This window comes from Podarcis bocagei, assembly GCF_964188305.1.
Source record: "Podarcis bocagei genome assembly, chromosome: 10".
Lineage (NCBI taxonomy): Eukaryota > Metazoa > Chordata > Lepidosauria > Squamata > Lacertidae > Podarcis > Podarcis bocagei.
In genome coordinates this window covers 56,803,228-56,817,363 of record NC_138135.1, presented here as the reverse complement: position 1 = coordinate 56,817,363, position 14,136 = coordinate 56,803,228, and the positions used below count along the sequence as shown (strand labels likewise).

The following is a 14,136-nucleotide window of genomic DNA, read 5'->3' as shown; positions in this document are numbered from 1 at the left end:
AGCACCACATCTCGTGGCAATTGGTTTATAAGGTTTCCATGAGAGAAAATGTTAAAATATATATTTTTAAAAGGAAATTTTATTCTTCAGATACAAATTAAATATATAAACCCTACATAGTGACTTTCAATTCTTAGTTCTGCATTGTACTATTATTTTATATAAAGGAACGAGGCTTCCTCATTGTATCAACTCAAATGTGCCCCTCGGCTTTCACCTGAGAATGTGCAGTAACACCAGTGTCAGGGAGATGTCAAGATTGCAACTTTAAGACAATGTGCCACTATCAGAAGTGTCAGCGTTTTGAGAGAGTGTTAAGTTGCATTTCCACCTTGTATTATATCTCATTCCACTTTAGTGTGTGCTTAAAGTTCTTTGAAGAGTTACCTAGTAATATTTCTACATCATCAGCTTAACCAATTTTCAACCTCTATTCCTTCAATTCTAACTTGCAGAAAAGACCTCCTATACTGATAAACGTCCAAAAAGTTGGTTCTTAACATTTTAATTCTCTTATTAAGAAATTGCAACAAAGCAATCTCAAAGGTGAAAAAATATATTGCAATTCTAAAATAGTCCTTTGGAAATATTGTATAAATAGAGGCAATACAAGTATAAGAGAACCAAGGCAGTCTGTACTACAAATTTGCAGAGCATTAAGAACAATATTATACCAATTGAAAGGTTTGAGCAGAACTATAATTCAGTATAGATTTCCATTGAAACTATGCAGAAAGAACGAAAGACAAAGGAACCACTTCACACAAAACAAAATTATAGAATTTGCTACCTAAGGACATAAGAGTGGCTGCCAATTTGGATGGCATTATTTATTATTACTTGACTTGTTAGCTGCCATTACAAAAAAATAGTCTCAACGTGACCCAACAACAACAAAAATGCCAACATATAAAAACAATTTAAAGTCAAATTTAAAATGAGGTACAAAATTCCTAAAAATGCCTTTCAGGCCACACAATAAGTAGAAGTCCTACCCCACCCCATTAAAAGACTAGTACTACAGTAGGGGCTCCCAGAATCACCAAAAGCCTACGTAAATAAAAATCTTTTAGCTTAATGCCTAAAATTTGACAATGATGGAACCACCTGTGTTTACCTGCAGAAAGCACAGAACAGACAAAGAGCCGATGAAACAGTTAAATCGGCTATGATTAAGTGGGCACAGGACATTGGTCATAACATTATGTTTGCTGACTGGGAATGGTTGTGGAACACCGGTATAAAATTTACGGCATGTAATGCCTTAAAGGAAAATATTATGAAAATGATCTACAGGTGGTACATGACTCCAGTCAAGCTAGCAAAAATCTATCATTTGCCTGACAATAAGTGTTGGAAGTGTAAAGAAACTGAAGGTACTTTCTATCACCTTTGGTGGACGTGCCCGAAGATTAAGGCTTTCTGGGAAATGATATATAATGAAATGAAAAAGGTACTTAAATGTACTTTCCCTAAGAAACCAGAGGCCTTTCTCTTGGGCATTGTCGGTCAATTGGTGTCAAAGAAAGATAGAATCTTTTTTATGTATGCTACGACAGCAGCAAGAATACTTATCGCAAAGTATTGGAAGACACAAGATCTACCCACTCTGGAAGAATGGCAGATGAAAGTGATGGACTATATGACACTGGCGGAGATGACTGGCAGAATCCGCGACCAGGGGAAGGAGACGGCGGAAGAAGAATGGAAGAAATTTAAAATTTATCTTAAGGACTATTATAAACTTGATGAATGCTAGAATGTCGAGGTTTTGAGAAAGAAAGGGTTACAGCGATATAAGATTAGACTGAAGGAAAGATTAAGAAGACATATGTTTGACAGAACTAACTTAGAAGTTGCTGGAAAATTTTGGACATTGGGATGCAGAAAGGGGAGGTATGGGGGAGTCCGAGAAACAAGGTTTATGAAAAAAAGGTTATGAAACTATACATGTTTGTATGTCTATTTATATGTTTGTATTGTTTTAAAAATTTTGTAAAACCAATAAAAATTTATATAAAAAAAAAGAACAGACAAAGAGCCTCCAATTAAACAGCCACCCTCTGTACTTCCTTTGGATGAGGTCCATGAAGAAAGTTAAGACTGCAGGGTCCAAGCTGATTCAAGTGAGAATAGGTGATCCTTGATGTTTGGGGTCTTGAGAGGCGTAAGGCCTTATAGGCCAAAACCGGCCCTCTGAATTGAGCCTGGAAACTTTTTGGTAGCCGGTGCAGTCAGGCCAGATTTATTGCAGTATGTTCAGACCTTTTGATCTCAGTAATATGGCTTCAGAATTCTGCACTAGCTGTAGTTTCCAAATGGTCAGCCGTTACTACAGCACATTGCAGTAAACTAACCTAGAAGTTACTAGAACACAGACAATTGAACCTGTCCAAATAGACTTACCCTTCAAAAATATAACACCTTGCCATGGGGGAAAAAATCATTCCATATTTAGTTTAAGCAAACCATGGGTCTGTTCAGGGGTCACGGTAGCTTGTCTACAATGACCAAGGAAATATATTGGGCTGCTCTTGCACACATGGCTGAGCTCTTGTATAAAGGCCTTGTTTACATCAGGCCAAGGTAAACTCGGCCTCCAGATGTTTTGGGACTACAACTCCCATCATCCCTAGTTAACAGGACCAGTGGTCAGATATGATGGGAATTGTAGTCCCAAAAACACCTGGAGGGCCGAGTTTGCCTAGGCCTGGTTTACATGAACGGACACCACCTCCACAGTGCAGCTGTTCCACAGTGTGCTGCAGCCACTATGGCAATTGCAGCTGGTTGTGTCTACAACACCAGTAAGCCAAAAGGCGCGGGGTCGGAGATAGAGGTGGTCCACTCATTTTTGCCACACTCTTTCTCTCCCATTTTTTTTCTTTCCTTCTACTGTCCCCACTAAAAACCCACCCCTGTGGTGTTTTGGTTTAGGTAATGAGCCTAACTGCTAGGTCTGTGTGTGCATGGAAGTTTAGCACTATGGAAACTAGCCTAAGTGAGCCATGGGCTCTAGCATTTGCCCTCCCATCTCTTCGTCTAGGTGTGACTACAAGGAAGAGAATGGAAGGATTTGCTTCCATTTTCAACTAATCACACTTATTTTTCGCTATGGTTTATCTGAACAAGCCAAGATTGTGAATTGCCATTTGAAGCCATCTCCTTCAGACAAGCCACGTCTAAAAACTAATCACTGTCTGTTGCAGTTCAGTGACATAACAAAAGCCCTCAGTTGGTTTAAAACAGGGAGCAAATGATCCCAAAAGCCAGCCAGCCTTGTGCCATACTGCTACTCCATGGTTCAGTGTTACGCCGAAATGAGGCCAGCGTGTGCTATGGTAAACTTTTCATAAATTTAGCTGCCAACACAGACCGCTTGCTTAAATGCTCCTCAAAATAACAAACATTTTTTCCTTAGATTATATTTATTTGGTGGATTTGTCTTTCTAAAGTTTTGGAGTAAAATAAAGAATCAAGAACTGGGATTGTAATCTCTTTTTGTCCTTAAATTTTACTAACTCAGCTGTGAATCTTTGCAAGAGAATGGGCATGAATATATATATTTTCCACTTATTTTCTTGTCCCTACAGGCTAATAAAATAAACACCAAGTAATTAAACCTATAGGTACATTTAACTTTCCTCACACCAACTTATCTAAAATGATTACTTCAATTAAGTGTTCATGCTAAACAAACAAAGCTTACCTTAGCCACCCGCTATTCCATTCAGCTTGATATTTATACAACACGCTTGGTACACACAGAGCTTAACCCTTTGCTTTCAGGAGTCATGATTTCCTGACACATGACTTCTAATACAGAATGTTTAAGTACCAACAGTAGAGGGGGGGAAATATGCGGGTCCTAATATTTATTTTACAAACTTATATCTTGCCTGTTTTTTTAATGAAAAGCCAAAGTGGTAACAACAACAACAACAACAACAACAACAACAACAACAACAACAACAAGTCATGGAAACAATTCAACCAAATTATACATCAAAACCATAGCTTGATAAACAAGGCCACAGTAAACATTACAAAAAAGCCATCAGAATTAAACAAAATACTGTACCAGAAAGAAGGCCTTTTAAAAGATGCATGTCACCACCAGCCATTTAAAATAACGTAGTGAGAGTCTGATGCAGCTTGCTTGAAAAGACATTCCACAGTGTGGGTGCCACTGCAGAAAAGGCCCTAGTTTATTCTCCGCTTCACAGTGTCAAGAGACCTAGAGCAGGAATATCAGTGTGCAGGAAGGCTCATATGGAAGTTGATGGTCGCAGGTCCTGAGCTGTTAAGGTCTTTAAAGGTCAACACCAATCAATATCTTCAATTGAGCTCGGAAGCAAACTGGCAGCCATTGCCGATCACACACTGGTGTGATAAAATTTGAAGCGGCTAACACAAGTCAGCATCCCAACTGAAACTTTTCGCACTAGTTACAATTTTCTAAATTTACCTATAGGGCAGTCTTACATAGTCCTCTGCCACAATAGTCTTATTCTTATGTGTTACATTCCTCACATGATGAGGGATATTATCAGAGATAAGTGCACCAGGTCAGCTTACCATTCCCATTGCCTCCGTAAGTTTTGGGGTGGATGGGGGGAGATAACAACAGTGGGGCCTGTTTTCTTATTATTATTTTTTGTGGGCTTCCCGTGAGATTTAGAATTCAGATTTCCCTGAATTCCCTCACTAGAAATGTTTGTATGGCCTCTCCAGCACCTACAGTTAAACGGACTCAAAGAGTAAAGCCAAGCTACAAACCTGATCTTTTCAATCCCATCCAGAACAGGTTGTAAACCCAAACCTGAGTCACACGGTCTCTACCCATCAACATTACTTCAGATTTGTCTGGATTAAATTTTAGCTTGCCCTGCCCAACCAGTCCTTCATAGCCACCAAATAGCAGTTCAGCCTTTCTACTGCTTCCCTAAGATAAGAGGACAATTCAAAACAGAGTTTGGTGTCATTAGCACAGTGATGGCTCTGAACTCCAACTCTCTGGGTGAGTTCACCCAGCAGTTTCATGTATTTATTAAACAGTGTGGGGACAAAATGGAACCTCACAGAACCCCATACGTTACCAATCAATTAACTAAACAATCAAATAATAAAGGAATATTTTTGTAACTCACTAGTTGTCATAAAGTATGGCAACGGGAATTTGGTTGGATCTGGAAATTGTTAAGTGGTGAGCATACTGGAGTCTTGGGTGATTAATGAGGTGGCAAGTTTGTGGTGGATGACACACCAAATCATTTGAAATAGAAAAAACCCAAAGTGGACTGCAAAAAGCTCCAAAAATGATTTCCTCAGAGTAAGTAGGTAACAAAATGGCCAATTAGGTTCAATGTAAGTAAAGAGAAAGGGATACACTTTGGGGCAAAAGTCCCGAGTATACAAATACATGGGCAAGTATATAAACTGGATGTACTAACCTAGAAAGAAGTCTTAGGGTTCAACAAAATCCTAAACTCAGTGAGCAGCAGGGGTGTAAAAGGCATGCTGAATGAGGGCAGTTGTTGAAATTAAAACAGCCAAAACTGACATTATGTTATATAAATCTATGGTGTGGTCACATGTGGAATATTGCATACAGTGGTACCTCGGGTTATGAACTTAATTCGTTCCGGAGGTCCGTTCTTAACCTGAAGCACCACTTTAGCTAATGGGGCCTCCTGCTGCCACCACGCTGCAGGAGCACGATTTCTGTTCTCATCCTGAAGCAAAGTTCTTAACCTGAAGCACTATTTCTGGGTTAGCGGAGACTGTAACCTGAAGCGTATGTAACTCGAGGTACCACTGTATAGTTCTAGCCACTGCCTCACAACAAGTTATCATCAAATAACAAAATGCGCCAACAAAAAAACAGTAAAAAAAAAAAGAAATACACCATCTGCTCTACATCTGATGATGTAGAGCACATTGGCAAATGTTGGACAGGTGGGCATGGTTTGCTTAAAATGGCTTCACAGGGCAAATGGGGAAGTTTGGCAGATCTTAATTAGGCTGGAGATTTCCCACTGCTGGCTAAACAGTCTGGCAGTGATGCTTCCAAGTGTCAGGCAGTCTTTCGCGCACACCTGTGGAGATGCCCAGGACTGCACCTGGGGCATGCTGCATGGCATGTGATGTGTCACTGAACCATGGTCCTTTCTCTCATTGTCTAAGAGGCTACCTTTTGAGGGCAAGCTCCATAAACACATCTCAAAGTCTAGAACCAAAAGCACGTGAGCAGAAATGGTGTGAACGTGCCATATGAACATTCACTTATTATTATTATATTTTCCTCTTTTCATAGCTATCCCAAAGGTCAGCTGAAGTTGTGTTTCTAAGTCTGCCAAATTTAAATAACACTGACCTACATTAAAAAGCGTTATTAGGATTACTGAGGTAATGTGCATTAAGCTCCTTAAAAACTCATAGAGTTATATACTTTATATTGTATATTACATGTATTTTTTCTTTTTTGGTAGCTTTGGTATCAAAGATGCTTAAGGAAAACTATTTCCACTGTGCATGTGGTTTTTACCTTGAGTTTCCTTTTGAGGTTATGGCACCAAAATTCAGGAGAGTTAAAAATGCTCTTTTTGCGTTTCATGGGAGAAGAGGCTGAGAGATAAACCTTTGGCGACAGTGAATCTATGGTTGGTACACATACAGAACTTAAGTTCACGGTCAAATTCAGGGTGTTCAAGGCACAAGCCCTGCTTTAGCTAACACATTTTTATTCAATAAAGCCTTAGCACTCAGCAGCCAGTCCATCTATCACTGTTAGTTTGCTATCAACATAGCAATGTCCTAATGGGAACTATGATTCATTCTTCCAAAGCATTTATCTGTGGTCCAGTAAAAGATGATTTTTTAAAATTAAAGGCTCAATAGTTTAACCACTTTTAATGAACGTGCAGTACAAGTGACCACAGTGAAATGAATTTTCAAGAGAAGTACCAACATACTGCTTTGGAAGGAAGTCTGCACTTTTCTAGAAATATTTAATAGAGTTGTTTGATGCACATGATTTAACCCCCACCCCCCACAAAAAACACAGGAAAAGGGCCCTTCTACAACTGCCATTGTGTAGGTTTACATTGTTTGCAGTAATTTTCAGCTGACGGATTTGCCAACATAACCAAGCCCATTATCTGCTAGAAAATAATAAAAAGACATGCATTGTATAGAACTTTCATTTAAATAAATACCACATTATATAAATCAGCTTTGCCTTTAAATAAAAACATGGTATACACAGGAGATGTGATGGCAAACATTACCTAATGCTCCCCGTTTGCTTGCTGATGTGTGAGCCAGGTATAAAGTTTTATTAGGTTTTTTTATTAGACTTATAATGCAGTTCCAACCTGTCTCCATTTGCCAGATCAGTCAGTTGTGCCAAAACAGAGGAAATTAGAAACACATTAATATGAAACCCTTTAAGATGCTGATGGGCTATGCTGGTCCTCTTCGTTTACTTCAATCTGATCCTAAACCCGCTTACTTCTGAGAATCTTCTGCTGAGTTCATTGAGGATTACTTCTGGATTAAATCTCTTATCATTGGAATCTATATGCATATTTACTCAGAAGTAAGTTCCACTGTGTTCAATGGGGATTAAAAAGGTAAAGGGATCCCTGACCATTAGGTCCAGTCATGGCTGACTCTGGGGTTGCGGCGCTCATCTCGCTTTATTGGCCGAGGGAGCCGGTGTACAGCTTCCATGTCATGTGGCCAGCATGACTATGGGGATTACACTAATCAATTAATTAATCAATTAATCAATGGGGATTACACCCTAGTAAAAAATTAAGATTGTAAGAAGGGGTGCTTACAGGATTTTCTGGGCTCAATTCACTCTGTATGTGAATTGGGCTTTCCAGTCCGGCTGTAGAAGAGGACATAGATTTATATAAAATGTGCATATGCTTTGTGTTGTAGGTAAATGTATGCCCTTTTTTGCAGGTGGAGTTGAGGCCCTCAAAATAAATCAGTGGTTGGAAGCATCATAAAATGTGTAACAGAATGTGAATGGGTAAAGCTTTTCCTATAATTGTATTTCCATAGGAGAAAAACCTTCACCTGTTGGATTTCTGCCCGTCACACACTTCTTAAAAGAACAAGAATCCTGCTTCCCTCAATGCCAACCCTAAACCAAAACCAAGGCTGCACTTCTGTACCCACTGACCTAGGAGTGAGTTTTGCATTTGTCAATGGGGAGCAGAGTGGGGGATTCTTTAACATCCACTTGCATGTAGTAGAATGAGCAAAAAATCATTTATAGGGAGTACCTGATCTCAGATGAAAGCCCCACAGGAATGAGGCATCCTGGTTTATAGGAAAAACAGGGATTCCTATTGCCTGGTTTCCCCAAAAAACAACTCTGATTTCACTCATTGGCTAAAAATACTGAATGGTGACAAGAGACAGGCTTGGTCATCACACAGAAATCAGAAAGGTATCTGCACATTTTGCTTCATAACTTTTTAGAAGGGCTACAGAATTGAATTTTTTTAAATGAAAGATCAGTCTGGGGGCCTTGCAAGCTATGGGTCTGGTAGATCAGTACCTTCTGTACCTGTCTTTTGGTAACCCTAAGTCCCACAAACCCAGTTTGCACTATTAAATCCTCGCTTAATGAGCCAAATTATTCACAAGTTTAGTGTGTTTGCACACATCCCCTTCACTCCTACTTCATTCATGTGTGAGCAGGGAACAAACAAGGAAGCCACAGCAAACCACAGTTTCTTGTTACATGTGAACCAGGAATATCAATACAGTCAGGAACCCTCCCCAGCAGGCTCTATCATGGTTAACAGCTTCTGGCTACTGGCAAATGCAGCTACTGTGTTCAATGACATTTACAGTTTAATAAGTGAGTATAGGACTGCAGCTTAAGACTGCACCAATCAGGTGCACATCAGGCTTTTAAATGTTCTTTTTTAAATACAATTGCATCAGTGAAATACTGGAACAAGTCAACACTAAATATGGCTTAACAAAAATAAAGGAAGTGTCACTATTTGTGACCCATGGGGTCACAAATTCAATATAAATTTCCACTACCCAATGAACAACACAGAGCTTTGTATTGGCAGTTAATATCAGAAATATATAAACCAGGAGAGGCAAACCGTTTTTTTAGCCTGAGGGCCATGTACTCTCATGAGAAAACATCTGGGAACCATATGCTGGGCGTGGGCAGGGTCAGAGGTAAATATGGATGGGACTATAAAGAATAGTGAGGCGGGGAACAATAGAGGTGACTCCTACCTTTGTACAGCATTCTAGCCACACAAAAGTCAGAAGATTCTACATGGTCACACCCATACATCTCTCCAAAGTCCATGAAGGTAAGCAAGAGGCATTATCACAGTTCACAAGTACTTTCCAGCCACGCAAACACATTCAAGAATAGCAATGCAAAATTAGAAACAGAACTGTTAGAACCCAGAACTAAGATTTTGTCAAGGATGTACAACCTGCTGTTGAAATGGAATACTCAGGATGAAACGGTGAAATCTGTTATGATTAAATGGGCACAAGATGGTGGACATAATATAATGATGGCTGACTGGGAACAGTTATGGACCACAGGTATGAAGTTTACGGCATGTAATGCCTTAAGAGAGAATATTATGAAAATGATATACAGGTGGTACATGACCCCAGTCAAGCTTGCAAAAATCTATCATTTGCCCGATAATAAATGTTGGAAATGTAAAGAAACTGAAAGTACATTCTTTCACCTTTGGTGGACGTGCCCAAGGATTAAGGCTTTCTGGGAGATGATCTATAATGAATTGAAAAAGGTATTTAAATATACCTTCTTGAAGAAACCAGAGGCCTTTCTCCTGGGCATAGTTGGCCAATTGATGCCAAAGAAGGATAGAACTTTTTTTATGTATGCCACAACAGCAGCAAGAATACTCATTGCAAAGTATTGGAAGACACAAGATCTACCCACTCTGGAAGAATGGCAGATGAAGGTGATTGACTATATGGAACTGGCAGGAATGACTGGCAGAATCCGAGACCAGGGAGAAGAGTCGGTGGAAGAAGATTGGAAGAAATTTAAAGACTATTTACAGAAATATTGTAAAATTAATGAATGTTAGAATGATGTTGGATAGAAACTAAGTGGTTTTTAGCTGCAATACTATAAGGGAATATGAAAAATGGATTACTAATAGGTAAAGATTTAATGTCACAATATTTTAAGATTAAAGATTAGGATAAACAAAGAGGGGAAGGATTTGCTGAACCTACAAACTGATCTAGAATACAAAAAAGGGAGGCGTGAGGAGGTCCGGGAAACAAGCTAATGAAAAATAAGTAATGGAAAGACTGAGTTGTTTTTAATTATTTTTATTTTGTATTTTTCTTTTTTCTATTTTTATTTTTGTAATATTTTGAAAATCTTAATAAATATCTTATATAAAAAAAAGAATAGCAATGAGCAGGACTGGTGAGGGCTGTGGCTATGGTAGTGGGCTATATTCAGCACCAATCCTTGATATAAATTTCAAGGTTTCGTTATAAAATTCTCTATCCCCCCCCCATGTGTGTCAAATTCAAATTATGTTAGATGCATATAAATATGTTAAGTTAATTTCTTAACTTACTTAACTAGAAGACCAAGCTTAAGAGACAAATCAGAGCTTTAAAGTATAACTGCATTTACTCAGAATTAGAAGTCAGTAAACACTTTCCTTTATTTCTCATGATAGGGACAAGGTCTACCTCCCCTCTCCTCTGGAGTAGCTGTAAGGAGAAAGCAAGCTTTTACGTCTAATTTTGATTAACTGCAGTTTAGTGTTACATTTGGATCCTAAACTATAGCAAACCTTAACTACGGTTTGCAGAAAAAAATCTGAAGTTGGCTTCTTTCAAACAAACCCATCCAGCAATGACCATCTGTGAGGCCTGAATGCATCTACAAGCTGTGATTAATCAAAAATGGAAGAAAATTTTTCAAATCCCTCCTTGCTGCTGCGCCAGAGAAGGAAGGAAGGGAAGCAGACAACACCAGGGCTCACTGTGGCTCATTTCCACTCAAATAAACCATGGTTTATCATGAAGTTCGAATGAAGACTTTGTGTCCTCTTTTTACATCATCTGTTATCCTTGGATAACAACTTCTGAATTCATTTTAACATTCTATTTGTTCAAGGAGTAATATTTGAAAGGCTGAAGTAAGGGCTACTTTGGATGCTACATTTTACGTAGTATTGCGGAGGCAACACTGGGAAAATCAGAGGCTCTTTACTCACATCTTTCATCCTGAAACAACAGCAAGGCTATCATCTTCGGCAGATAGAGTTCAGAGGTCCATAGAGCAACACAGTGATCTGTGAATGACCCAAGATAATCAGCAATGGATCTTCCATATGTGTATGGATCCACTGGAGTAAGCTGTTACTTCATGTAGCACAAACAGGATGCCCTAATCCAGGGCCCTGAATCCCTGTCCCAATGCATGTCTAGCACAGAGCTGTATTACAGCAGCCCTGAGAGAAAAGTACTCACAGTCCCAAACAGTAACAAATATGTCTCCTCTTTCCAAGCAAAATTTCAGCACCCCCTGGGGAAATGTCCACTTATTTATTTATGTTGTCTTCACTTGCCGTCAGTGGCACCATCAACTGCCCAGTGTGACTGGGGCAGCCCAGTCAGTTGGGCAGGGTACAAGTAATAAATTATTATTATTATTATTATTACTACACCAAATGTAGCTATGCAACATTTTGGCACAATCCCCATTCACTACATGATTGGGTGGGATCATATACGTGACTAGCCAGCAAGGAGACATATGCAGCAACCTAGGGGTTAAATGGCACGGAACCAAAGGAAAATAATGTTCTCAGGGTTGGGAAAGTCAGTATTTGTACAACTCTAAAAGCTTTTTTTCTTTTGGATAGGGTTCAAATCCATCACCAATTACTAGTTTCCACAGAAAATATTTGCCATCCCTAGTAAATATCCTATTTTCTACTTCTCATTTTGGTTCCACGTGGAAGTTGTCAAAAATCACCTCCGCACAGCAGCGTTCCATGTGGCAACTTTAAGCATCTCAAAACGATTCCGCTGGCAGCGCAGGCTCCCCACCCCACTACCACCAGCCGCATGAACTGCATGGCACCAGCATAAAGAGACTCCCTGTGATTACGGCTAACCACATGGTTAGTGGCTTTCAAACATTTCAAATATCACATGAAGCACGGTCACCTAGAAGTCATTTTTGGCAGCCTGCATGCAGTGCCTGTAACATTTCAATCAGCCTTTGGTTTAAAAGAAAGTGAAACACTGAATTCACTCAAATGCCTGTTTAGATACAATGGCATCAGCTTGAAAACTTTCTCTGTACTTATGAGGGAAGTAAAGAAAAGCATGGGTTGTATTATGAGAGGAAGAACAACATTATTACTACTCCTAGGAATATATGCACACTTAAGAACCTTCCATTTTTCAGCAGTGAAATAACAAATATTTGGTTCACATAAAACAAGTCAGAACTAGCTTTTGACAGCAGGGCCTGGTTCCACTCCTTTTGCCAAGTCATTTATAAACAACCATAAAAGCGAAACAAAAAAACACCACTATCCTCATCGGATTAACAAGATTTATATTTATAATCTGTGCGTATTTTTCTATTAAATATTATGAACAATAGCTGAAGCACATGATAAAAACATTCTTTTTGGATCCTTACACAATATGAAGAGAGGGCGGGGAGAGCCCTTAACACACAACCAGTTCGATAAAATACATCGTTCTAATAGCAGGAGGGGTTGCTCTTTGCATATTCAGATAATTGTTCTGAAAGCTTTCCATTCCTGAAAAATTGCCACTTTACAACCAAGTGTTCAAAGTGAAGAATGTGCACAAAATTCCCCAGCTATCTGTAGGAAGATTATTTGTATAGCGCCTATTGGACCCGAGATTGTTCTGCTTCACTCTGTGTGACCTTTTAAGCCACTACAAGCTTCTATAAAAGGGGTTCCTCTTGTGTAGTAACGTTTCTTAATAAATTACAGTTCTAATAGTAAAGCTAAAGCCATTTGCAAAAAATGTAAATATGCAAGAATGCAACAAGGTACAGTTGTATACCTATATTTAGGTGTTCTTGAGTGCTACAGCGATTAGGTCTCAGATGTAAAGATGATTTACTAACCTGCAATGGTCTCTGTTTATCACTGCTCTTGGGAGATTTCAGCCCAGTTGTCTGTTGCTGTAAAAGCAGCTGTCTGGCTGCCTGCAAAGCCTGCAAGTAAATACAATATCAAGGTAAATAATTTTTGAACATTTAATTGAAAATGTTATTGCTTGTAACTTACCCAATGTTAACTTTCAAGCATAATTTGATCTTCCCTTATACAATCTGAAAACAGAAGACTTCCCATTTTCTTTAAACACACCAAGAAAATTCCACAGAAAGTACTTATGCAAGATATTGTGAAAAAGTATATATGTGCAACAAATCCTCAAGGAAATAGCATTAATTTGTATAAAGTGCTTGAAGAGGAAAAATCATAAACCGCATCAATAGCCTCATCTCCACAAGGAACTTGTCTTTAAGTGTTCAGCTAAAATGCTCACACCCTTGTAAATCATCATTCAATTTGCATTTTCATATTACAATTTTTAAGCAAAAGCAGTAGACTTCAAGTGTTACCGGAAGCTGTAATTAAATTTGACGAATCAACATCAGATTATCTTGAAAGTGAATTAATAAGGATATTCATTGAAGATTAAAAACACTTTTTTTGTACTTACAATTCAAGGGGAAACCTCTCGTTTGACAAAATAAAGTGGAGTTTTAATGCCAAATAAAATTAAGAGGCTTTCATTTGCATTCTTCATAAACTCTGAGAACAAAGAAATCACTACCTAGCCAATCAGATTAGCTTCTGTGGGTGATAGAACTGCAATCAAAATATAGCATTAAAAAAATCTTTTCATTTGAATTAAGTAAAACAAAACTGAGCACAAGAGAAAGATGCCAATTACCAGGAAAATATCTAACTTTAAAATGTGGTCTACACAAGCGAAAAAACTAATGTGGATAGTAGTCTTTTTTTTTTTAAGGAACCCTTCAAAACCAACTATAAGAAACTACTAAGA

The 14,136-nt window shown here is 38.7% G+C and overlaps 1 protein-coding gene across 9 annotated transcripts in view; it reads right to left on the bottom strand.

The window, feature by feature from the left end:
• The window catches only part of FOXP2 (forkhead box P2), a 334,596-nt gene that overhangs the window by 112,863 nt on the left and 207,597 nt on the right, over window positions 1-14,136 (bottom strand). For 7 of the 9 annotated variants that reach the window (XR_014012537.1, XM_081211588.1, XM_081211595.1 and 4 more), the window contains one exon: window positions 13,187-13,276. Coding sequence is in view for 7 of the 9 variants with exons in the window: in XM_081211588.1 (XP_081067714.1) it covers window positions 13,187-13,276 (90 nt within the window). In the remaining 2 variants the exon portion in view is untranslated. Of the gene's footprint in view, window positions 1-11,282; window positions 11,361-13,186; window positions 13,277-14,136 lie in introns of all 9 variants that reach the window. The other 2 variants (XM_081211593.1, XM_081211594.1) reach the window with 1 other exon arrangement.